Raw genomic sequence first — 26,985 nt, 5'->3', positions numbered from 1 at the left:
CTCTGTGGTCAGCTGGTCAATAACTCATATTCTATAGGGTCTGCAGTTTGTGGTGGCTGCATTCAATCGTTGCCAACAAGAAAGAGAAGTAAATGATGAAAAACGAGACTCAAGTCATAGAAATATTAATCTTTCTGCATTCAGCGTTGTAGGTTTTTTTTTAAGTGTGTTGGTTATATTTTAGAAATGTGCTTATGTCTTCTATAGTTCTACTAGGTGCAATAATTCAAACTATTGCATGCTATTTAAGTTTGTTTACTGAACTTATCTAATTGATCCCCAGCTGTGCTCCATCATACCGAACTGACTCATTTCTGAATGCACCCAAATTCTCTGTTTTTCTCCGGAGTCAACAGAACTAAATGTGTTGCTAAATCTGTGGGACTTCAAAGCTGTTTCTCTGCTCTCTTGCCAGGGTCATCACAGATAGCCAACTCCTATCAGCCTCCCCAGGCAAGACTTAGAGCTTTGACTGTTGGTTTGTGGTTAGAGTTCAAACTTGGCTTCAACATTCAGCCGACCAGAAGCAGAGGCAGCCGAGGCGACAACTGTACACACATGAGAGCCGAGGCAGAGGGAAAAATATGAAAAAGATATATATTGGCAAAACTGCCCTCAAAACACAGAGAAATGGTTGCAAAAGTCAGAAAAGAAGGTAAGATGAGACAGTCTGGTGAGTGTTTTAAACTCTAAACATCAGCCTCATCATTGGAGGATCCATTTCACTCATTATGACTACTGGAAATGGATTCTCATTGGGAGGTCATGACCATTAAAAAGTCATTAAAAAACATAATGTGGCGTCTATTCATTCCCATCATTCATCTTCCTATCTGTGTCATGTATCAACTGACATCTACATTGCAGCAAGTTAACGCTGCACTGCACTTTATCAACAACAGTCTTATACATCTGGACACAAAAAAAATGTTGTTCCTTAAAATAATAATCAATGGCTGTGTGCTCAAACTTAATTAAACTGGCATTACATAGTGATAAGAGCCCAGAGCAATTTTCACATGTACTTACAAAAGCTATCTGGCCCTTTGCCATCTGATTTTACAACATCACTTGCAGCTGTTAGACAGCAGAGAGGTTGTAAAGATTTTGTTTTGTTGTAACAGCAAGCGGAGTGGGCTGAACCTGCGAGCCTCAGCATGTTGGATAGATAAAACTCTTCAGTGACTCATCTTTCTGTCAGTCTCTCAAACATTTTTAGCGGGACAGTTATTTGCTTTCTTTGCAAGAGTGATATTTGAAGATAAATATGCCTTTTGACAAACAGATAATGACAGTGGTATCAATCATTACAATGCACTCAAACACAGAAATGTGAGATATGTGCTGTTTTTGCACATGGCCACGTCTTTATTTATTATTCTAATGTCAGGGTCCATGATTATGGGCTTATTTTGCTACTTATATACTGACGTCTAACTGATTGATGAAGGCTTGATCAGCGGAGATCTTCTACCAAATATCTAGACTTTAAAGACTGTCCGTCCTGCGTATTGAGACAACACAGTCTATAAGTCTTTCTGTGGACACCATTTTCTCCTCCTTTACTGGCAGCTTCCTAATTGAGGCTCTGGGCCGTGGTGGATTTGGAGGTGCATTCAGTGCGCCTGCTGGTTGGCAGCGCTGAACCATCGAAACCTCTCTGTGAGCCAAGTATCCATCAGTCTGGCAAAATGCTTAATCCCCAAGAGCGCGCACAGCCCCTGCACGCCCGTCTCTAGCCTTTCATTATCCCCATCCATTTCCCAAACACTCCAACCTGAATCAAATGACCCAAAATATTGTCCCTGGCTGGTATGTTGTTGCTGTTGACGGTGGTGGTATTGCAACAATGCTATTGAGTCTCCCTCATGCTCTCACATTCTCTCTCTCACTCTCATTTTGTCTCTCTCAACCTTTTTTTTTAAGCTTACTCAGACACAAAGCTGTGGTCCATTCTATATTTTCTTCTATGAATTACCCATGGTCTGTGTCTGGGGGCAAAAAATCCTTTCCTATTCTTTCAGAGATGTGATAGGTGTGTAATGGAATTCACCATCACACCAATGGGAGCTCCTTTCCCAGCTCTGCTCCACTCCCTGTGAATGGGAAATGATTAGTATTCCTCCTCCATTCATCTCCTTCCCATCAGCCTCACTACCGTCCCCCTGCCTGGGACCTCTCTCACTCCAAACTGAATTACACTCAGCTACACTTCATCCCTTTCCCTCTCTCTCACACAAACACTTACACACTGTACTTTTTACTGGGTTGCCTTTAATCTCTGTCCGTCTGTGTTTTCTCTTCCTCTCTTCACTTGTCTTGATGAACCTGACCAATTTTGACAGCATTGAAAGTGCGTCAGTGTTGCAACTTTGTCTTCCTGTTCCCTAAACTCTCTCTCTCTCTCTCTCTCTCTGCTGCACGTTCAGCTCTTTCCACGACCACAAGGAAGACCTCCGTAAGCGCCTGTCGTACACCACCCACAAACTAGAGATGGTGGAGTCAGAGTTTGATTCCACTCGGCAATACCTCGAGACAGAGCTGCGCCGTGCCCAGGAGGAACTGGAGAAATTTACAGAGAAATTACGCAGGTGTGTGTGCGCACGTGTGATGACAACTTGCCTTTTTATATATGCATGAACTTGTTTCCCCACCGACTCAATGGGGATATTAGGTGATAGATGAAGAGTGTTTTCAGGTGCTGTAACATGAACAGTTAAGTGCCACGTAACTAAGGCCATATTGGCCAATTCCACACCTCAACCAAATGCTGAAATTTAGTGCAGAAAGTGGTGTGCGCCCTGGAGCGCATCTGACTTTTGTGCAGGAGGCCATGCTCTTCCAAACCTTAGCCATACTTTATTTTTAATCTTTCCCCAATCTTAGTCATATTGTAATTGCCATTTGCAGATATTGTCGAAACAATTAAAAAAAAAAAAATGAATTTACTGTAATCCAGGGCTTTGCAGAATTGTCCAGTATTGATGAGCTTCTCAGCCACATTGGACGCACCAATTCACCTTATGTCTATTGTCCTCTGAATAGATAAACTAATGTGCTAGTACAATATGCTGTTTAAATACACTTTAAACTCAGTCAGCGAGAATGGCTGCCTGGTTGGTTGACGCATTTGCCAAGAGTACTTTCAGACCCTGAGTCTGCACAAATTCAGGCTTTTTTTCTGATATGATTGGCACAAACCGATCCCGGGCACCTCGTCCTAAATGTAACCATCTGCATGACTGGTGAAGACAGAGAGTGCAGCCTTACAGTCTCCTTAAATGGGTAACAACGCTAGAGTGTTGCTGCTCATAATGGTGGGTTTGATTTGTTCTCCATCAATCAGTAAACCACTCTCTCCTTCATTTCCATTTACTCCCTTTGCTCCATCTGTGCCTGCTCAAATCTCTGCCAGGTCTTTGTTTTATGATTTGGCTCTTGCTTTTTGTCTCCACTGCCCACACTCTCCATATCTGTCTGGTTAATGGAGCCATAAATGCTGGTTTACCAATACTTTCTTAGGCCTGAGAGTTAATGTGAAAATGTGATACTTAACTGAGTGGTGACATGATAAAACACTAGCAACTATTTACGAATAGAGTCAATGTCCTCTTTCATTAAGCTCACTTGCTTGAAGTCTACCAAAGAGCCATAGTGATAATATAAATAAGAGGAAAAATATGAGAGACAAATACACATCTTCAGTCTTCAGCTGTAAAATCAGTTCTACAAGTCTGCTTATGCATGTTTACTGATTTACTATCATAAAATATTTATATATTTTAAGTATGCATATGCTCTTAGTATCTCTTGCTGCGGTGCTTAAACATATCATCAACCCTGTAACTGTGTTTTGGGTGAGCAGATTTTTTTTATCCTCTCCAAATTTCAGTCAGTACTTAGATTATCCCTCTGAGATTCTCTGTCAGTGCCCTGACATACAATTATGTAGAGATTACTGGTGCTTGGTTAGCTGTATGGAAAGTAGAATCCTCTTTTAGTAAGCATGTGTTGTGGCCAGGCATAAATATTATTTTCTGTTCTTTCTAGGATCCAGAGTAGCTATGCAGCTCTTCAGAGGATTAACCAGGATTTGGAGGACAAGATGCACAGGACGGTAAGAGGCTCCTGCTGAAACTATCATGATTGCAATCAAATATATGAAGCACTAACTCAAAATCAAAATCACAACTTGATTAAGATACATAAAACATAAAATCTTGACTGATGATCAATACCCAAGTGTCTTTAACAATGTACATTTACTCAAGTACTGCCTGAAGTACAATTACTTTCCTTGCATGTTTCCTTTATATGCAGTTTTCTAATTCAACACCACTACATTTTAGAGGGACATTTTTTACTTTTTATTTGATTTATTTGACTTTGTAATGCTTTGATGTTTAATGCATATTCCCCTTCTACGTTATTACGTACTGAATGTAGGTAATTTACTCCCAATGGAATATTTTTCTGCAGTGGTATTACTACTTTACTTTGATGTGAATGATGCAAGTACTTCTTTCACCTTAGAAAGGATAATAGTATTAAACTGGCATCTTCCCAGCTTCTCCGACCTTCAGGCTTCACCGCTGTGTCACTACATCTTTCCATTTCCTTGACCGCTGTGGTTGATTGTATTGATATTAGCAAGAAGTGCAGAATCCTGATGGAGTCTGTAAATACCACAGAGTTCTCACAAAGACTCTCATAAAAGATGTATGAAGGTGATGATGATTTGTGCGCCTAGCCACCTACTTGCAAACACACAGAGCTAAACAGCTTGTAACACAAAGTTTGACTTGGAATGATTTATTCGAGAACATTAAATCTTGTAGTTACTATGAAACCATTACTTACCTTTTGTATGAAATTCTTCTTCTTCCCCTCCCTCTTAGATTATACCAATTGTTGAAGATGGCCAAGAAAAAGCGTGTTGGCAGGTGTTTCAGCTCTGCACTATGTACTTCCAAGACAAAATAGGGGTGTTAAAATTGAGTTATTTTTACCCACTGTAATAATGTACTAATGATAGACTCTGTAATCTACACACTATACTATGACTTTTTATGACTTTTTTACGAAATACTAAACTATGACTTTTTATGACATTTTTTTACGACAAACTATGCTATGAATTTTTTATGACATTTTTTACGACATACTATACTATGACCTTTTTCGCACTTCTTTATGAGATACTTTAATATGACTTTGACACACAGACATACACACTAACAGACTCAAAAGCTTCACTTTATGAATATGGAAAAAGAGATGATAATGCTTGTTGTCATCTCCTGATGTCCAATAACAAGCTTTGTCTTCGTCTCCACTCTAATTAGTGTGTGAAAGATTAGGATACTTGTCTATATCGCAATTAACTGCGCCCTCACACTCAGGTGATCCACTCGCTTTGTTATTCATAAGGATAAAAGCACCTCTGTCTGTGCCAAGGATGAGGGACATGATTACATGAGGACATTCTTTGGCCACAAACACTTTCTGGTACCTTCTTTGCCCTTGTTTGCCCCATGTGGATCTCTCCCACAACTTGTGGCACAGGGCCATTCTGGCTTTTCTTAAACCTTTACAGCCAATCAATTAGCAGCATTTGGTATGCACCACTCCATTTACAAAATAAAGGCACACAAACACAAAATATCTTGGTTTAAAATGATTATAGACTCAGGCTCTGGCTGGCATGTGAACCTGAATGTGACTTTTCTTTCAGTGGTAAAAATTTGTCAGGATGTGAAAAAAATGGTAAGGGTCAGCACATAGCCATTCATGTATTTCTCTATCCATATCAGGGTAGCTCTTTGAGGTTTCAGCATTCTGTTATGTGTTTATCTGAGAGAATAATGGCACTGAAGACAAAGTATCTAGCTATTTCAAAACGATTTACTGCATAGTTTTAGTTGTTTAGGGTCCCTTAATTGTGCTATTCATTCTTTATAATAGTCTGGAGCTCTGGGGAAGATAAGGAACCTGCAACTTCCAACCAACTGGAAGATATAAGTAGAGAGTTTATCTAATCCGTATCAGCACATTTTACAATGTCCAACTGTAAAGACAAGAAAGTGGCTTTCAATAAATTAGATATGAGAACAAAGCATCGGATTTGGATCAAACCAAAATCATAGGTCACAGAAACCACATATTGTTTCTCAGCATAAATGTGGCAGTCTTGTCTATGACTTTTCCTGATTATTTTCAAGAAATCATGCCATGGCTGGCGTACACTTTCATAAAGAACCATAGTGCAGTAGGTCATAAAAAGTAAGTATAGTATTTCATGAAAATGTAAGTATAGTATTTCAATTTGATGCTGTAGCCAAGTAGCTTATTAAATGTAACCTATTGAAAGAGAAAGTTTTGAAAAGGACTGAAATGGATTATTAAAATATAATGCCTCATTCACGTTCGGGCCACACAAAATGTTTCTGAGGGCCGCCATTGGCCTAGGGGCCGCACTCTGAGAAACTATGGTGTAATGTTATCTGCACCCACATACTCAAAAATAAATCAATGATTGTATCAATGAGTATTTGGAATCACGTTGGGAATAAATCAATCAATTAATTATACTTTATTCATCCCCGAGGGGAAATTCTTTTACAAAAGAGGGTAGGAAAGGGGTACATCACATGAGGGACATGATAAGACTTAAGAAAGGATGTATAACTGGAAAAGCTCCACACTGGAGTTTAAAGCCAATAGAGATGAAAATATAGATAAATACAAAAGCTTCAGATCATCGAATAAAGTAAAAACAAATTAACAAATGACATAATGATGAGCTATAGTCTAATAAAACCAGAAAATGCAAGAATGATGACGACATTTACACTCTTTCTCTCTCGCTCTCTGTCTCTTGTCTAAGAAATGAGAAATCCACTATAATCGATTTGAACACATCTATTTTAGCAGCAGAAGCTCTCTCATCTCTCTCGAAGAAATTACATGATCAAAGACAGGGAGGGCAATCAATGTCCAAAGTAATTGTTCCTACCTGCCATGCAACCTCTGTTAGAAAACTATTACAGCTAACTGCTGCTCTGGTCACCTCAGCAGCAGCTGTCCAATCCCATCAGGTTGAGAGGTTCCCTGTGTGTTTCCCCCCCGCAGCCAGAATCAGAGCAGAAGATGAGCCAGCACTACAGCCAGGTCCGTCTTCATGACTTACAGTTTCTTGATTAAAATGGATCATAATCTCATCAGATATTTGATCCATAGGGCTTGTCTGTCCAGCACATACACTAATGGAAAAAGGCTGTGTGAAGTTATTGGTGAACCAGCAGCAAGTTGCTAGAATATTGATGGGTGAATAAAAAATGGCATTTCTGTAGTGAGGATTCAACTTTTATGTCCATTTATATGAAAAACGTCAAATGTCTTATCGGAATCATTTGACATTTCAGGATATAAATGCTTATTTACTTTGATGCTAAGAGTAAGATGAGAGGATTGATGTCAGTTCTTGGCTTGGTTTGTTCTCAGTCTGTCAACAGCAATACGGATAAACTGCTTGATTTTATGATACTTGGCGATTTGTGCAGTATGGGCCAAGGAGGGAGCCATTCAATTTTGGGGGGGAATCTGAATCACAAGGGCAGATACACAAAGTATCTTTTTCTTTCATTAACATTGTGAGATTGTGAGCGGGTATTTGTGCTGCATTCATGTGTCAGAATAATTGGAAAAAGTTCATAATGCCTTTACATTGTGAGAGAGGGGATGGCATGGCGGAGGTATGCGTTCTCCAAGTGCCCTTGTAGTTGTATAAATGTATTTATATATTATATTTAGTAAGTATGGAGGAGTCAGTTAGCTTATCTTAGCTGAGCTTAAACACTGGAAGCAGGGGGAAACAGCTTATCCGTCTCAACCTTAAAAAAATCTTAGATGTTGTGAATAATACGTTATTGTTTATAGTCCTTGAATATAATATGACCCTCGCCCTTTCAAAAATATATTTCGAGAAAAAAATATATATTTTGAATTTAGCCTCGTGTTATATTCAGAATACATATGAATGTGTAGAAAATGCACATAACAAACAAAGCAAATCTGTATACAGGTTTTTTCCTACACATGTTCAAAATCATAGTGAACTGAATCATACAGAAGTGAACAAAGATAGATCAGTCAAGATACCACTATGAGTAATATGTAATGTGGGTGAATTGTCCCTTTAAAGTAAGCAGACACTTCTGTGAATGGCTATATTTTGATTTGCACCATATAATGGAGATTTGCTGAATGAATTTCTCTGTCAGCTCATGCATGGTGGTGGACCAGTGAGGTGTGGAAATTGTAATAAATCAACCCAGGCATGAACTGTATGTTCAGAAACCATGCACAACAGTAGTATTTGCAGCCTGTTATTTGTGATGCCCCAATGTAATCCATCTTGCTTTGTCATATTGGGAATACACTGAGAGCCTTAAATTTGTTCCAATCGTGGATCATTCCTCTTATACAGTACACACACATACACACGCCATCATATTCTAGTCATGTGAAAATGGTTTTGAAAAAAAGTGTTGGCTTTTCAAAGGGATTGCCTGACTAGCAGAGAGCCTTGGTGTAGCAAATCGGTCGTCATGGCAGGAGACAGTATGGGAATTATTTTTTTAGAGGCATGGCTCATTGGGATTGCCATTTCTTTTGATGTCATGTCATGCATTGGCATGGGGGAAATATGTCCCTTTGTAGAAGACAGTCCAGGCAGGCAGGCAGTGACAAAGGCGGCTCCAATCAAATCAGACACGTAATTAAAAGTTCTAAAAAGACAGAACTGACAAGGTCAACGGAATAAACAGTGAAGAATAAAACTATTTCATAGAGAGCAAGGCGAAAGATTAACACCTGGAAGAACTGACAGATGCACGTTGTGATGACATTGGAGTAACCGTCTACATTTTGATCATTAGATAAACAGTGCTGCGGATGAAGCGGTTTGTATGGATTAAACAATGCCTGAAAAAATCACATTGCTGAAATAAAACTGGCAATGTCAGCGACGGACTAGCTGTAGCTTGGTGCCTGTGAGGGTTCAAATTAATCTTTGAGGCTCTTCTGAGACGACGCTGGTGCAAGCAGAAAGGACATATTTGCATACAATTGTTAGTCAGGTAGTCTTTGTCCGTGTTGCCAAAAATATACAGTGAAGACTGCATTGGAATAGATGAAGTGATGAAGATTCAGATTGTTATAAACTACCAGTAATGAAATTACAAATACTACTAATACTTCTTATTGTATAATAGGCTATTTTATATGAAATGGGTCATTAATTTATATTATTTTAGCTTGTTATTTACAAAGGTCTGTTAAAAGATGTTGGACTGTATTACTTCTGGAGCTGTCCACGGTGCTGAAAGTCCCTTTGGCAGGTCAGCACACTAACAACTGCACTGGAACTGGCAGGAAACCAAGGTCTCACTCAACGATCGCCCTCCTAATAAGGATAATGTCCACTGCATCGAGAGTGTCACCACTAAACACAATACTGTTATGAATCAAGTATAAACATTCAGGAAATATTGATCACATTATATTGTGTATCATCAAAAATCAGAAGAATCAGAAGATTAACGTTTATTTATCATCCTAGAAATCATCTGGTCTTAAAGCAGGAAACAGAAGCAATGAAAACTTTCAGAAATAAGCAATGAAAAGCATTACAACTCATATCCAGTGGTGGAAAGTAACTAGGTTCATTTGGTCAAGTACAATTTATTTACATTTATTTGATAACTTTAGATACTAATAAGTTTGCAGATTCATATTAATGATACATTGTAATCAGCAAACAAATGTATATGTATTAAAAAGGACAAGTACAAAGTACAAATGCATTAATAAACACTTATATTTTCTTACAATGCCATTCAATAAATATAACTATAACTAACTTGTATCTATAACTGTGTTGTAAATTGTTCCAGATATGACAAACATGATCTTTTATGTCATTTATAAAACATATTTTATAGAATGAATAAACATCTAAACTAAAAAAGAGTTAAACTAACTAATAGAGTTTGATCTTCAGTTGCATTCCTAATTAAAGTGTCTCCCCAAGGAGTTGCGCGATTTACCTTAGTTCTTGGTACGCAATTAATTTCTACCTGTCACCTGGCCTCGCCTCTGTGAAAAAACAGAAGACGATCAATAATATTGGATTCAGGATCAATGCATTTTAGCTGCATAGTCTATCAAGCATGAAAACATCGAACCAGTAATTGTTTGTGCCCCTGACATCTAAATCTGCATCAGGGAAACATGGAATATATGCTGGTGCCATAGAGGAGAACTATGAGAATATAAAGGATATCTAAGCCTTAGATAGTGAATGTGTTCGGCTCATTTAGAAGTGTGTGGTTGGTGAACAGAGTCCTCATAGAAACCTGATTTACAGAAGCATTTATTGTTGTTTTGATGTCGCAGAGTCCCAAAAGAATGACCAAATAGCAAATGGCTGCATACATTTTTACCAGTGTGAAAGATGTGAAATGAACAGGGGACAGTGAGGGACACATGTTGTGTATGAATGTGCGGCCTGCGGTGCACTAATAAGTGACATTATCACTCCATCGTCGTTAATTATAACTCTTCAATAAAAAAGTGTGAATTAGATATGGGAGAGCATCACCATAGTGAGACCCAGCAGAGATTTAGTCCTGATTCCCCCCTCTGTTTTTTTTTTCCACATACACAGTCCTTCTGCCGTAAATACACTCTAGTGCATTAAATGTGTATTAATTTATGGCTGAAATAGTCCCCTACAATCGCACTATTTACTCCTGAGTGGCGACGACACGACCACTCGTACAAAACAACAATGGCGTCCCCTAAAGGGGTTAGCTTAGATGCTGCAATAGCATCAGTTTGATCAGAACTGGAGAGTTTTTCTTCCCTGAGAGAAGAGAACGGCACTGAAGTCTTTTCTCAATGGAAAATACGTTTTTTCCCTCTTCTTTTGATTGACTTCGGCAAGTTTGATGGACAGATTGTTCATCCAATCACCTGCCAGAAATGTTTTGAGGGTTGCCCGCCCTTTCCCTATCAGTTTCTAATGACGGCATCTCAGATGGTTTTGTGTAACAGGTTAAAAAAATGTAGGCTTATAAGCAGTAAATATTTCAGCTTCACATGGGAAGATGATCTGGACAGTAATCAGTTGTAGTCCGTTACAGATTTCCGGTTGTGACCGACTTTTTCTGGGTATTATTAATTAAGAATATTGAGAATCTGATTCGTCTAGTGTCTCCATTTGAAAATCATCTTTGATGAGGTTAGGAAATGTCATTGGTTTCTTTTCTTTTTCCGCCACAAAAATATGACTATTTAACTGGAGTTGAGTATTCTGCTCTCCTCCGTGAGCCGCAGTCTTCAGTAATTGCATCTCATGGGATTTAGGCTTCATTTCTTGTCCAGTGAAGAAGCAGAATCTCCAGCAGAATACATAAAAATAAATTGGGGGCGTCTAAGAAAAATCTAATTTTCCCTTTTTATAAACTGTACCCTCAATTCAGCAAATCTTCTGATCAATAATTGAAACCCTCTCTGCGAGTTTTGTTTTGTTGTTATTGTTTCATTCCATTACATCTGAATTATAGAGGAGAGAACTGGCCAATCTGTTAGCTGAAATGAATGAATTAATTAATTAAATGTGTTTTCAAAATGTCATGGCCATCTAGTTGCTGAGTAATTAAAAGACCCTTGCATACATTTATGGTCAGAAAGAGGCAGGCAGTGAGTCCCTGAACTGCTGTATGGTGAGAAACAATATCCCTCCTCCTCCACTGGGTCAATCTCCGTTATATGATATGATAGTTAGAATTTGCATATTAATTTTCCTTGATGCTGTTCTCTTATATGTGTGGCACCAACTGATAAGACTGTCTTGGTGACAGCCTGTGTATCCAACACAGTTTGACTAGAGGAGATAGCAAAAATCAGTGTGCACAGCTGTGATTCTTCCGCTGGCCATAACGCTGTAATTAAAATTACACTTCCTCCCTGTCTCCAAAGTATACAGTACAAGATCTTGTTCATCATTCAGGATTAAGCTTATTAAGTTTTCTCTCTGTTTCATTTTTAATATATACGTAGGTAGACTCAGTTTCTAATTTTCCCTCTCATCATGTGCAAGTGGTGCATCAGTATGTTAGAATATCTAAGATATTACTGGATATATGAAAGTTTTCAAAGTCAGCATAATGAGGGACAAACCATTAGTCCGGCATCAAAGTGAAAGATTATTTTTGAAAAATGTAAAACACTGGTTTCACACTTTTTTGCAGCACTAAAGGTCACTCTAGCTGGCAGTATATAAATCACTCCCAAATTGAAATAAAAAAACATTTAATAGATATTTCAGAAGAAGAATCAGATATTAAAGATGATGGATTTTGGAGGTAATGAGCGCAATGTTTAGTTTTTGTATTTTTATTTTTACTAATATTAAAGCTGCACTATGCTATATTTTCACATCTTTGATAAAATGTGGGTATTATTTCTTGTCGTTTTTGTCATGATTCCTTAGCAGTTTTAAAACACTGTACTCAAAGCTAATTGAGAGCTGACCAGGAAATTCATGATCCTTCAAAAGCTGCATTAATTAATATTTTAACTTTAACATTGGATCAAATAACTGTGTAATGTAAAAAAAAATATATCTAATTGATGCGATGAACCCCCCATAGAATTATAACGCAACTTTACCTCAGCTCTATAGAGCACTTTAGTGTTTTTCAGTTCATTGTTTTGGTTTTAAGGCACTTTACTCTCACTGCTCTGTTCAACACAATTCTTTAGACGCAGCAAGCAGCTGTTTTCAGCAAAAACAAAAGCTCTGACAACCCTGTGTACACTTCCTGCTCAGCACTAAATGGTACGCAGACAAAGTTAAGTAGCAACTAGCTGCTGAGCATTTCTGGTAAAGAGCCAGATATTTCCTTCAGGAGTTAATAAGGACTAAACCAAACTAAAAGAGGAGAATTGATATTAATATTAAACACAACTACAAATGAGTGGTGATGTTTTTAAAACGTTTACTATTTGCTAACACTGCTAATGTGTCAATTTGTGTTTACAACTTCCCGTACTGGGGTCGTCCCTATGTTCCCCGGGTCCTATGTTCCCCGGTCGCATAAGCCTATATCTTCGCTGATTTAATTCAGCATTTTGTTAGAGTTAGGGTCTGGGTTAGGGGGTAGGGTAGGGTCTACTTAGGCCTATTTGCCATGGAATTCGGCACTGATTGTGGATAAAAAAACAGACCAGGGAACATAGGACTTTTTTAGGAAAAGCGAGGAACATAAGTTGTGTTTCCATTAGGGTGAAATGTGGCCCTCTCAAATGGCCGTTCACTCGGCTGGTTTTCCATTACAAAAAAAGGCCCGAGAGGGATTTACAAGACTCCGGAGGTGACGTATCCCTCTGAATGGGTTTTAAATTGCTGGTGATCAGCTGATCGGTGTTACAGTGGCGTCGCTCTAAATACAGAATACTTTCAGTTTGATTTAGGATTTATAATAGTTGCAACTTGCACCCTGCTTGCAGTACGGTGTGTGTGTGTATGTGTTTGTGTGTGAATGGAAGAGAGAGAGAGAGAGAGAGAGAGACAGAGAGAGAGAGAGAGAGAGAGAGAGAGAGAGAGAGAGAGAGAGAGAGAGAGAGAGAGAGAGAGAGAGAGAGAGAGAGAGAGAGAGAGAGAGAGAGAGAGAGTGCATGCAGCAAAGGACCACAGGTCAGAATCCAACCCAACTGCAAATTATTTTCTGCGCGGTGTTCTACTACACCACTAGATAAAAGTGTCTACTCTACTTTGCCGTCTTGTTGTAGCGTTTGTACTACCACAGGTCACATCCCACGGAGAGCTACATCCAATCAGCAACCCGGCTTCTCTCAGGGGTTTGAGTGGCGAGATAGACCTGCCTCATTTCCTCATTAAAAAAATATGACCTATGTTCCCTGGTCACATACAAAACGGGGAACATAGGACCTGGGAATGAATTATGCAGGTCTATTGTATTGCAGTATTTGTACACTTTATTGCTACTTTTACTCAATTAAAAGAGCTGAATACTCCTTCAACCACTTTATCAACGTGTTACACTACAAGAAGATCTGTTGCACCACCAAAGATAATGAATGCCTTTTAAATGTGCAAATTTGATTAATACGGATTAACTTCTTATGTTGTATGTTATCTTTATAATACTAATAGCTGTTGCCTTTTTGACATAATACCTTTATATAAGCAGTTTTGTTTTATGCCACTTGAATTTATAAGGCATGAGACCCATGTATTTACAAAGCTATTATGTTTATGTATAACATCTGAGTGAAAAAAGGCCTTTGATCCAATCGTTTTAACAAAGACAGAGACTAGGAGCAATCACATATCTGAGATTTAAAGTGCCCTAATGTGGTCAACCTCATAGAAAATATGAACTGAAATCCAGAGTCATGAGCGGGAGAAAGAGTGCCAGGAAGCTGCACGTCTCGGCAGCTGATTAATGAGTTCCTAACTGAATTGGATCTGAATATCAATGCTGGCCTATTGCTTAAACTGACATTAATTGCCACCTATTAGATTGGCTCTGCACCTCTGTATTTCAAAACAATCACCACCATTGAGAGATTAGAAGAGAGACGAGTGGGAGGCCAAGCGAGTGCTCGGAGTTGTATCATTTGTCAGCTGGTGCTTAGTGTGTGAGAGTCACAGAGAGACTAAGCCAAACCCATTTTTTGACCAACTGAACCCACTACTGACCCCTAGAGGCTGCAATGCTAACTGCAGCTCACAGTATAAAATGTGTACAGAAAAGTTAGCAAACTGATGACTGACATTTTTGATAATTTAAGGCACAGCTTACAACACGTCAAAAGAATAAGTTGTGAGAAAATCTACATCCTGTAAAGGAGTCTTTCGGTGGATTGCTACAAGGTGAGGGTCATGTGACTGACAAGCATTGCTGGGCCAGCACTACTGCTAGCGAGCTCATCTGCTAGCATACACTCTATTATTGCAATGATAATTTAGGCTGACTTACTGACAATTTTCTTTTATGAACTGTTACATAGATCATTAAAATGTTTAAATAGACACATTTCAGTGGGATTTGTTTTTTAAAACTTGCTTTGTTGTGTTTTCATTTTAGTGGTATCGGGCGATGTCATTGTGGTATTATATTGAAGGGATCATTAGTTATGGTTAAATTCTGTTAAACAGAAGTAGACATTTGTATGAATATTCATGAAATATGTAAATTAATTGGGAGTGAATTCAGCTTGCCGACGTGACCCTTGCCTTGCAGGTCGTAGCACCCCGGGTGTTATTGAAATCCCAATTGGTTTATCCCCCTTGGGGGAATGAATGTACTCAAAATATTCAATATAGTCTTCTTATTATAAGGCTATAAGATATCTTGCCCGCAAAGTTGACTTTTCATGGTGCTAGAGGAAAGCTCATGGTGTTCAAAATGGAAATGGTTCCTCCTCTGGAGAGCAAGACTGTGCACAGAAATTAAATTGAATCAGTCTGTCTCATTAATTTGATGTGTCCATGTAAAAATGTTTACCTGATGATGCTAGATGAGAGGTGTGGGCCACCAGAATCATTAGGAATAATCCTCATGAATGTCTGTGCCAATCAACAGGACACTGTGCCCAACAGTCATCAAGATTTGAGTGGGCGGACACAAAGACAGACCAGCCAGTAGACATCACCATTGCGAGGCTCTGCTGTTACTGGGGCTAAAATGTCATTTTGCATTTCTTTGACAGTAATCACTGACACTGGAACGAGTGTTTCATTTGTCTTTCTCACTCTTTCCCCCTTTATATTTCTCTCTCCTTTTTCTCTTCCCCCTCTATTTTTCTTTCTCCCAGAGTAATTGATATGATATGAGCGCTGGCAAGTGTAATCTTCTTTTAATTAAGACCTGCTGCTGGCACCGGCTTCAGACTGATAGTGACTTACAGCTCTCTTCCTCTCATTTTTCTTCCCCTCTTCTATCATATTATTTTTCTTCTGTTGCTCCTCCAACTTTGGCTTCCTGATCTTTCGCTCGTTATCTCCTCACAACTCTTTCTTCAACTTTCTTTTCCTTTAACCCCCTGCCCCATCTGCTCGATCTACCTATGACATATTTTGTTTTCAATTTCTCTTCTGCCTTGTCGATTCTTTCTCTTACACTGCAGTCCCAGCACCATGAAGAAGAAAAGAGAGCCCTCAGCCGGGAAATCATCCTCCTCAACAATCACCTCATGGAGGCGAAGATCACCATCAATAAACTCAGAGAAGACAATGTGAGTACCCAAAGAAAATACTCTCACTTGCACAAAATCGGAACTTTTTCTGTGTCGTGAGACATCATTCGAGTACGTGCCAAAATTAAATTTTGCCCTCAAGCCCACAAATTAAGCGATAGCCTTGGGCATTAAAGACCATAGAGATCTGGGCCCTGTGGCAGTTGCTGTCCTTGCCTCAGTAATCCAACCTTCTCAGCACCTCTTCAACTCTGACAACTCTTCAAAAAGCTGTTTTCCCTGATGGAAACACTTACTCCTGTCGCATTGGCAGCCCTCTCCATAAGTCCACTATTGATAAAAGTCTCACATTCACTGTTTTTCTGCAACATCCTGGATATTTGTACTTCAAGGAGCCACGGCAGACAGAGGAATTAACTCTAAGTCACTGGGTGTTTTATAGTGATTATACTGAAATCAATGGGCATCCGCACAGGGCTGCTAGAATTTGGAGCCAGGGCTTTGTGGATCTGAGCTCAGGGGCATGTGGCTATCTGGTTCCCTGACTTTCTTTGAAGTTATTTTACTGGTGTTTCTACTGGGGGCTCCAGGTTAAGTTAGATTTTCTCTCTTTGGTCTATTGCAGGTTTTTAGTACTTATGAGTTATAGAGTATATTGATAATCCCTCGATCCAACCAGGCTGATTGGAGTCAAGGTTAATTTAGAGTGGGGGGAGAAACTGTCCCATCAGACCCAGCAGCGAGGCAGGAATTTCTTCCAGAGAGCAAGCTTTGAAATTACTACATATGATATCATAATTTTGAGGAAAATGTATTCAAATTGTGTTACTCTTAAGTGATTAAAATAACATTCAATATACAATAGGTTATTGTCATGGATGGATTATCAAACCAACTTGAAAGAGATGCAATATGATCTAAAAGAAACTCAAAATGACAAAGATGGAAAATGATCAGAGTTAAATGCAAAACGAGCAGCTAAATGACCACAAAGAGACACAAAACGACCACAAAGAGAAGCAAAACATCTGCCGCCTTGTTGTTTGCAGTAGTTTTGTATCTCTTTCAGTCCGGATCATAGTTATAACTATTCACATAATCATTAGAAAAATATACGGTATGGTGGACCTCACGAGAAAATTGGCTCACAAGCAGCTGGTGACTGACCCAGCAGAAACACACCACACAACTCATGTTAACGAACACATCACCAAGGTCTCAAAGGTTTATTCGACATGTCCACAGAAACTACAGGGAGTCCAAATGTCCCCTGGCAACACAAAGAAAGGAAATAAGTGATTCAAAAAGGAGCCACTGTTAACTGGTGGGGGAGTTGAAACTGTCAAAGAGAAAGCTTTGATGTTATGGGAAGTATTGTCAGGGCCGTGGTGTGATAGAGGCACAGGGAGGCTACAGTGCAGCAAGAACTGACCTTTATAAGAGGATGGATTTCACAGAGGATGGGAGAGGAAAAGAAAGTGAGCTAAACCACCCACACAAACACATGCATTCAGAAAACCCAGAAAACAATTCAACTGAGCATATGCTGTGTAAGTGCATTCCCCTTGCTCTGTTCTGAAATTGAAGTAGAAATTTAAAAAACATCCATTATAGACAGAAAGCAAAGAGAAAGATTAATAATGCTGCACTAGCTTCTTTGTAATATAGCCAAGGTGAAAAATATGTGCTACCTAATTAAACTCTAGCAGCTTCAATGGATTCATTTATTCCTTTGATTTGACCATTCACTAAATCAATGAATTGTCTTATTCAGTAGTAGTTTCCCATTATGTGTGCTACTAATTATGTGCTATACTATACAGTTCTCATTTTACCCATAGTTCATTTATTATGCCTCATACATAGTAAATTAATACATTTTATTTTTAGATTGTTGTTGCTATAGTAATAACTTCCCCAAGAAGTCCCCCATAATTACGAAATAATTAAACCACAATTAGAAGGCTGTTATCTAAAGTGTTTTTCCAAGTGGGTGTTTGAACAAAAAAATCCCTTGGTCAAAAGCTTACTTGAACCATCAGGCTGCCAAAATAAACAATGTTTTTAAAGCATGAATTACATTTTAAGGATAATCTCTCTCTCTTCCAGGATCTGTACAGGAAAGACTGCAACCTGGCAGCCCAGCTGCTGCAGTGCTCCAAGTCCCACTACAGAGCACACAAGATGTCTGAGGTGAGCTCCCCAACACTGCTGCAACAATGTGTGAATTCAAATATGTGCTCCAAGAAAAAAAGATCTGCTGACTTGGGCTTTAAAATTAGGTTTAATCCATTAAAGAAAAGAAAAACTTGAATTGCAAAGATTTTATATTTGGTTAAATTACATTCCAAATAAGACTAGTCCAAATGATTAATGAAGTACTTCCTCCACAATAGAAGAAGGCGTAAAATAGTCCAAATTGAGCGGCTTCATTAGGGCTATAGCTACTGACACATAGGGTCATATCCTCTGCATTTATTATGGGGATTCAAAGGTTTTAGCAACCTGGGGTGAGTTAACATTCTTATTCATAACATGTTGTCAGGGTAGGCATATAAAGGCATATATATATATATATATATATATATATATATATGACACCTTAATGATGTTTTCCCCTTTTTTGAGTTAATGGAATATATCAGACTTTGCATCAGCATTAAATATAAATAAATAAAAAAACAGCCTAAAGTTAGAAAGGTTTTCTAATTAAATCAGGAAATATCTCATCAAAGAATATGTAAACAAGCCAAGAAACTGGCCAAGTATTTGAAAGTGAGTAGTTAGTTTACTCAGATACTCAACACTGCAGACACATTTAAGTTGGTACCCAGCACCTAAAGGTCTCAGCATTTCTCCACCAGTCTCTTACTCCTGGCTGTTTGGAGAAGGTTTTTAACCAGCAATTAAAACCTTATGTAGGGAAATTTACAAAAAATACAACTCATCCGTTAACTGAAGACATATCCAATATTAATTATACTAATTTTAGGGATGTGGGATGTATCTGGGAGACTATAACCTCAGTGTTACTAAAATTCTGGTTCTAGCCTTGAGCCTGCAGGATAAAACTACATCATCCACCGTTGAACGTATGCTGTAAGTAATGAGTGTGCTAATGGACTGTTCTTGATGAATAATTTCTGTAATGGAGAGAGGTTCCTGTTGTGTCAGTGTACCTTAGAAGCCTTGGTGAGTGGTTTTCACAATAAGACCGAGGCACAGTGCTCATGGCCTCTTCACTCAGACTGAGGAAGGTCTGCTGTCTGAAGTGCCATCTGTCTGCACCCTGGCTGTGCATAATGAATGAATGAAAGCTTGGCCTGAGACGACACCTGATGCACAGAAGAATAAAAGTTTTACTCTCCAACAGAGCTGGTAGTTGACTACTATATTCAATAGTGTGTAGTGTACTAATACATTTGACTATTTACGTCATTAAATATTCGTGAGTTATCATTTTTTATTATATATTTTATACAGTATATATAGAATGGGACAATTCCACTTGATAAACCTTTAAAAAAAGATGGTATGTGCTGTTTTTGGACAGATGTGCAGAAGGAAGAAGAAGAAGTTACATTTTACTAGCTCAAAGGAAGCCTATGATACTTTTCCAGTTCACTGTTGCCACAAGTGACAGTTATAAGATATTAGTAAATGCAAAAAACATAGTGTTATGCTAAGAAAAGTGCACAAGAGAATATTCCTAAAGTCAGAAAACTGATTCAGTGACGTACGTTATACAGCAATATCTGTGTTTGATTTCTTAACATCAGCTGCTAACATTACCTGTCATCTATTGGTCATATGAGGCCAAGTAACAATGTAGCAGAAAACCCTCTGAAATAAATAATACTGTACTATAATACTAGGGGCTCTGCCACCTGCTTATAAAATATGGAAATGTAAAACCTCTTCTAAAAGTGGAGTATTTTGATAAAAAAGCTTTCACAGAGTAGCTGTGAATTGCTAGAATGACTAAAATAATAAGTGCCACTCCCTTTCAAAACCATTAAACCATTTATTTCAATAAATGGAACAAGACCTGTAGACGTGTACGCTGTCACGTGGATTAACGCTGTGTGACTGTTAATTAAGATTTGCCTCAGATAGCAGCTAATGCTGAGCTAGCGTACTTGGAGCCCACACTGTATATCATTATAAGCCCCCCGCAGCCTCACCTACTTTCCATCTCTATTCCCTCTGGGAAAGGCAGCGGCTGCTAAAAATAGCTCAGACTTAAAAGATGCAGGTTATTTTATGCCGAGGCGAGCTTCTATTTCTTAACAAAGCCAAGTCAGTATTTTATCTTTTTTCTATTCCCAGCTGGAGACCCGGAGCACTAGTTTAATTTGAATCTAAGTCATTCCCTGTGGAACTGATATGTGTTTGATGGTAGACAGAAGAAAGACAGAGAGAGAGGGAATGGAAGACTTTTAGTTGTGAAGGCAGTGGACCAAGAGGAGAAAGATGAAAGTATAAAAGGAGGAGAAAAAGAAGAACATTTCCTGCTGACCCTGACCAGCTTTAATAGGCACAAAGAAACCAGTCTTGGTAATAAGTAATTGACAGGAACAGTTTTCTCAAATATGAGCCAATCAAACAGATTATATATCTGTTTCTGAGAGTTAGAAAGAAAGAGAGGAAGAAAGACCAAGAAAGGGAGATGAAGAAACAGATGACAGAGAGAAGGACAGAATTATATGGAGAGTTATACTTGTCCCATAAATATTTATTTTATTAATGTTTCTATTAATATGACCATGTTGAGGTAAGGAAAGGAAACATGTGTAGAAAAAGACAAATAGGATTGTCTTGGGAAAGGGCTAAAGCAAATAAATAAATAAATATATAAATAAATAAAGCTTGTGTTCAGCAAATTTCTGACAAGTTCATTAGTGAGGCCAAGTACTGCAATTCCTCTGAGATACACTGGTCTGGACTTTGAGCTTTGCTAGAATAAATTATGTTCTTAGACAGTACTATAGATTTAGATCCTTGAGGAATGGCTCTAAAAATACCTTTAGTGTAGATACAAAAACATTGAACATGTTTCAAGAGGAGATTCAAGTTGATTGTATGGATAATTAAGAAAAGGCTGTTGAGTAATTCTTTACTTTTTAGAGATATTTTCTGGCTAAATCTGTAGACCAGCAGCCATTACAAAAAAACATCTGTGTAGATTTTTGTTTTTATTTCCAGTCTTCAATGAGCCTCTTTCTTTTATGTCTGTCTTAGTTGCCGCTGGATTTCCAGGAACGTATCAGTTCCCACATGGAGAAACATAATCGAGGTAGCGGAGCCACCATAGCAATGTGCCACTCCAGTTACTCTGACGCCGTGCCCACAGCCATAATTGCCAAAGTCCTGGAAAAGCCCGAACCGGGAAGCAGTTGCCCTGTAACACGCTCACCCAGCCCGCAGCCACAGGATGGAGACTTTCTTACTGCATCAGGAAGCACTGATCACCTGAACCGCCGCATTTCTTATAAAACATCTGACTTGTACTGTAGCGATACGGCCCTCTACTGCCCTGAAAGATGGCAAGATACAGAGCGCAGGCAGAGCGTCGACCTCCATGGCACCGGTCTGCTCCAGCTTCATGCCGAGAACTCCATTGACAGCAACCCAGATGAAGAGGCCTACCAATCTGGAAGTTTCTCCCCCCATGAGCCTCCATCCTCCTTCCATCACCACGATGACTTTGGCACCGGTAGCCTCCCTGCCTCCAGCTCCTACTCTAGCTTCAGCCTCGCATCGGACGAGAAGGGAGGAGTTAGTGGTGGTTGTGGGCGCACTGCCAGCAGCACCTTATCCTCTTCCCACCAGGGTCTCTATATGGACTGGCGAGATGGTGGGGACTATGAGCGCAAAAGCATGTCCTCTTATGACAAAGACAGCCCAAGCTTCCCCAAGTCCCTCAGCATTCAGCACATGGTGATCCCTAGGAGCCCGCAGAAGGGCACCTCACCAGCGTACACAAGGACGGCTTCATGCTTCAGTGAGCCGTACCATTCCAGCACCCCTCGTCTGGCCTCCTCCCACAGCATGGGGTCCACAACTGGACTGGGTCAGGCTCGTGGAGGAGCTCTGGACAGTCGTGGTGACGTCCAAGTCCCTGAGGATGACCTTAGTAGCCGCTGGAGGCAGCTCAGCGTGGAAGACATCAACAAGTTCTCATCATCCTATGGTAACATCCCAGGGCGTGTCTCTCCGTACAGTTTCTCTGAGCGTCACTTTGCCATGGGCCCCTCCAGTAAGGTCAAGGGGTCTCTCTACAGCAGCTTCCAAGAAGGAGATGATGTCTTCCACAGCCGCATGCTGGACCAGTGTTTTTCTGTGGGTCCCCCTTCGCCCAGCCGCAGTCAGAAACCCATGGAGCATCGTAAGCAGGAGAAAACGTCTGTGCTGTATAGGGCCAAGGAGGACAGTCAGGACTCTGAGGGCAGTTTATTCCTCTCAGGGAGCTCGAAAGAGAAGGAGAGCAGTGGGGGAGCAATGGCGGCAAGCAGCACCAAGAAGGACTACGTAAATCTGAGTGCAGACAGCTCAGCTGAGTCCTTACACCAAAGCTCCCTCGAAGCCTCAAGTCTTCAACACTACCCCAGCCCCAGGCCAAGTGTCCGGCCTCGCCCGAGCTCCAGCTCTGCTCTCAGTATCGGCCCCGCACTCCCAAAGAAGACCTCTCCAAGATACCAAAAATTTGGCAGCACGGGACTGACGAGGAAGGACAGTTTGACCAAGGCCCAGCTGTACGGTACTCTGCTGAACTGATCAGAGACAGAGAGCTTTTTATTTTATGCATGATGATGATGATGATTCCTAACTTACTGTACTGTATGTCTCAAAATCTCCCTGCAGCACACAAATACTTGGTGTTATGGGGTATTAAGATGTTGTTGTTTTATGTATCTTTTAGCCAAGGCACGTTTCAAGCAGTCTGCAACACTTTTTGTATTGTTCGTCATGATATGGTGTAGCTACCTGAGACCAGCTATTCGGTTTGTTTTTGTTTCAATCACAGTGATGATAATTAGAGCCACCGGGAATTTCTGTAAGAAATACAACAGAGACCCGGCTACATGAACGTACTGTGCTATTTGCTCTTTTTTTGGGTGTTAAGTACTGTTAGTAAAACCAGCAAAAGACCATTAATTCCTGCTCTAATATATACAGTATAGATAATAGGGTAAAGTGTGTGACTTAATTACACATGAAGAAGGAAGGTTATCAATGATGTGTAGTGGCCCCTGCTGACTGCAGGCTGTTAAAACGATGTATTCATTCTGTATTTCTTCTTAAACAAAATGCATGCTGTATAATGCATATAAATAAGGTGGATGATTGCCAGCTAAATTGTTTCTCATAGGGACATTATCTGTGAATGCCACGTACTTAAAATTATGTTTTTTTTTCCACTTCCATATTGGCTTGACAAAAGATAATTAAAAAATAGCATTTTATGTAAATGCTATGTAATATTTATAGATTGGGGAGTTTGTTCCTGATGCTAGATTTCTAAATTGTTTGTTTCGAAACACTAAAATCCCTGATTTTATTTTTTTGAAAAATAGCCCCAAAAATACAGCATATACTGTATATATAATTATCATACCTTACCAGGTGAATAACAAAAGAAATGGAAACATTCAGTAGAAATGGTACTGCAAGATTTTCAGCTGGAATTCTTATTTTTGTATCAAAATGAGGCTCCGCAGTAGTAACCCTCATACCAGGACACTTGTGAAATTGCCTTAATCCTGTTCAGTGGACAGAATGGTCTCCTTTACAACAACTGTGTACATACTGTATTATCTGCTGTATTGTTACTGTATGTATACACTACTGTTACAGCGTATGCTCTTCCTGTCAGACGTAAACACACACAAGGCCTGTTTCTTTATAAGGATTAAGTCTGTTCTTAGACAGGGAATGTTTTGCAGTGGATATCTCCATTGAAATGTCTTTTTAGTTAAAGCTGATGAGGCCTAATCCCTGTCTAGAAATCTGGCACATACAGCAAAATGTCTACCCCGATACAAACTCTTAAACAGTGTTAGCAGTAGTTGCACAAACCAAAACAAAAAAAGTGCTGGATTTTCTTGTTTTGAGGAGAGATTAATTGGAACATTCTCCAGGCAAGCTGGCAGTTCTGCAATGTATGCACAAAAAGTGTACTGAGAAGGTGATAGGAAACGACTGATTAAAGACAAACATGTACAGTTTCGTTTTTAAAACAGCATGCTCAATTAGGCTATTTTAGAGAAAACACTGTGAAAACAGATAAAGCGTGTGTATATATGCATACATAGAAAGTGGCAAAGACATGCTGTCCTGTTGGTGAACTGACAAAAAGTATTATAAGACCCTGCCTTATGTAAAATAAAGAGTTACAGAGAGGTTGACCTGCTGCCACACAATCATAGCTACCATCTGCTACTGTTACTAGCGTAGATGGGAACAAATGACAATGTTCCAACATCTGTGCGCCCTTTGGCATGATAGATCTTGAAGGATTTCTTCCTGCCTGCGTAGCTCTATAGATCTGAGAGGAATGGCAAAAGGGATAAGATAAATATTGGGAACTCAGCTTTGCCCTTGAGTCGTCGCAAATAGATTTTTCTGGAGGGCCGTGCTTATACCACTCCCATTCCTACAGATCTGGGAACTGGCTTAGGGCTGTTTTTTTAAGATTTAAAAACTCTTCATTTTGACCTTGGCATGTTATGAAAGTGAAAAATGCATCATACAGGCCAAAATAAGTCTCCAATCATATTCTTATTGGGTACAATGTTTAAGTATCTAAAGGGTTGAAAAGGTTTGGAATTAAAATGTAACCAATGTACACAGGGACTGTGTGGGTATAATGTATTTTTGTTGTGGACATATTGTATAAAAAAGAGATATAGATACTACACACATATATGCTATTACACTATGGCTATTTTTTATCCAGTTTCAGTTTATGTTATATTTATCGAAAGTTTTGACCCTGAATGAAAAGGCTGAAGCAGTTCTGTCCTGTTCTACCTCCAGCCCTGTTCCAGAACAACAGGCCAGCTGTCTAAATGTCAACATATTGGTCTGTCTGATGCATGGTTATATATTTTTGCTGTATGTTTGTTTATTTACTAAATAAAGATGGGTGTTGGGAAATATATCGTGCTCTTCCAGGGATATTGTTTTACATTATATATTTCAAGAACTTTAAATCCTTAAGATCCTAGAAATGTTTTTATCTGCAGGTTCATAATGTGGGATAGTTTTCTTCCTCCTTCCAGATTTCCTACACTGATTGAATGTAATGGTATGCAGCTTTGTGAAGCCGCAATTATTTATTTATTTTTGTTAGTTTGTTAATGAGTATGGCCTTCAAGACGACATCCATTCCAACCTCATCCTCACCTTGTAAAGTTTGGTGTTTGCCCGGAAGCAGAAGTGAGGAAGTGGTTCTGCAGGGTTCGGAAGCTGCATGAGGTAGGTATCAATCATTTCTAAACAGACCATACTTGTGTTTTTGCTCAGTTCTATGTAGTTTGTATTTGTTGGAGGGCGCCCATGGCCCCTATAATGGTAGATGCTTCAATTGGATATAATGGACACGCTGTGCTATGAGCATTCTGCAAGAGCTGTTTCACCATAAGAGTTTAGTTCCTTTTATCATTTTATTGATTTTAATCTGGTGACGGAGAGGATTTTTACAAAATTGCCAGACTCACAGATATTCAGATCTTAGAAATATCTTTGATGTAAGTGCATGAAATTTCCCTAGATATTCTTCCCCACTGTATTAAACACCCAATGTGATGATTTATGTGTAACGTTGAACATCAAAGGGTCAATACCATCTCCAAATGTGTCATCCCTGAAAAGGCCCTCTGGTGTTCACCCTGGTCTTCTGTTGTTACTGGTGTTGACCTTATTCTTTGGTCTTTTGAGGCCTTATTCTTTCATCCTCTCTAATTTGTAATAATATTCCATATATGACTTGCTAGTCAGCACAAAAAAACAGGAGGACTTCAACAAACAGAAGTAGCTTTAGCCATTTAACACATGTGAATTATCGTTTGGCTTTACAAATTGCTTAGTGGTCCTTTAAGACAATAACTATGTCAGTTGAACTAATATACTGTATTAACTACAGTAACAACCGCAGGGGCTAGAAAAAGTACTGAGCCATTAGAATTTCCCTCGGCGCCAAACAGAAAAGTGTATTTTAAGGACTGTTCTGCTAGATACTGAATAAAGATCACACAAGATCTGTCTGCACTTCACTGTTCTGTTGTTGACTGGCAGGTTTTTGGATGTATGCATATTCTCTTTAGTTCTCTGTTTGTCTCTGTGATGCTTTAAGCTGTCAGTGTGAAAATAAAATGTCATATTGGAGCACTGAGAACAGAAAGGCAAAGGGGAAAGTGATGTGTTTGCAGACTGTGGAATGAAAACACTACTGATTAGAAAGTGCCCAAAGAAATTTTTTCTTCTTTTTGCTTTGACAAAACTTCAAGAACATGATTATGAAGGCCCTAGCTTGTCTTGGAGTCTGGCTATTAAGTGTGTGGGTCTGTGCGTGTGTGCATGTGTGCGTGTGCCTGGCTTGCTTTGTCACCACCTACCACTTTAGATACACCCCCCTAACAATAGTCACTGTTTGAGCTGTAAAGAAACTTCCTTTTATTTCATGCAGTG

The 26,985-nt window shown here is 39.3% G+C and overlaps 1 protein-coding gene across 1 annotated transcript; it reads left to right on the top strand.

Annotated features, from left to right (window-relative positions):
• Positions 1 to 584: 584 nt before the first annotated feature.
• On the top strand, positions 585 to 23,070 carry begain (brain-enriched guanylate kinase-associated; the record flags this gene model as incomplete). The annotated part of the gene is made up of 6 exons (XM_083924695.1): positions 585 to 655; positions 2,430 to 2,591; positions 4,051 to 4,117; positions 16,225 to 16,332; positions 18,403 to 18,486; positions 21,535 to 23,070. 6 exons carry the CDS (start codon positions 585 to 587, stop codon positions 23,068 to 23,070), a joined length of 2,028 nt encoding a protein of 675 aa, XP_083780821.1.
• Between the last annotated feature and the right edge of the window lie 3,915 nt (positions 23,071 to 26,985).

Source organism: Echiichthys vipera (genome assembly GCF_963691815.1).
Source record: "Echiichthys vipera genome assembly, chromosome: 12".
NCBI classification, from domain to species: Eukaryota; Metazoa; Chordata; class Actinopteri; order Perciformes; family Trachinidae; genus Echiichthys; species Echiichthys vipera.
The sequence above is the reverse complement of the archived record's forward strand: the minus strand, read 5'-3'. Positions and strand labels throughout refer to the sequence as shown.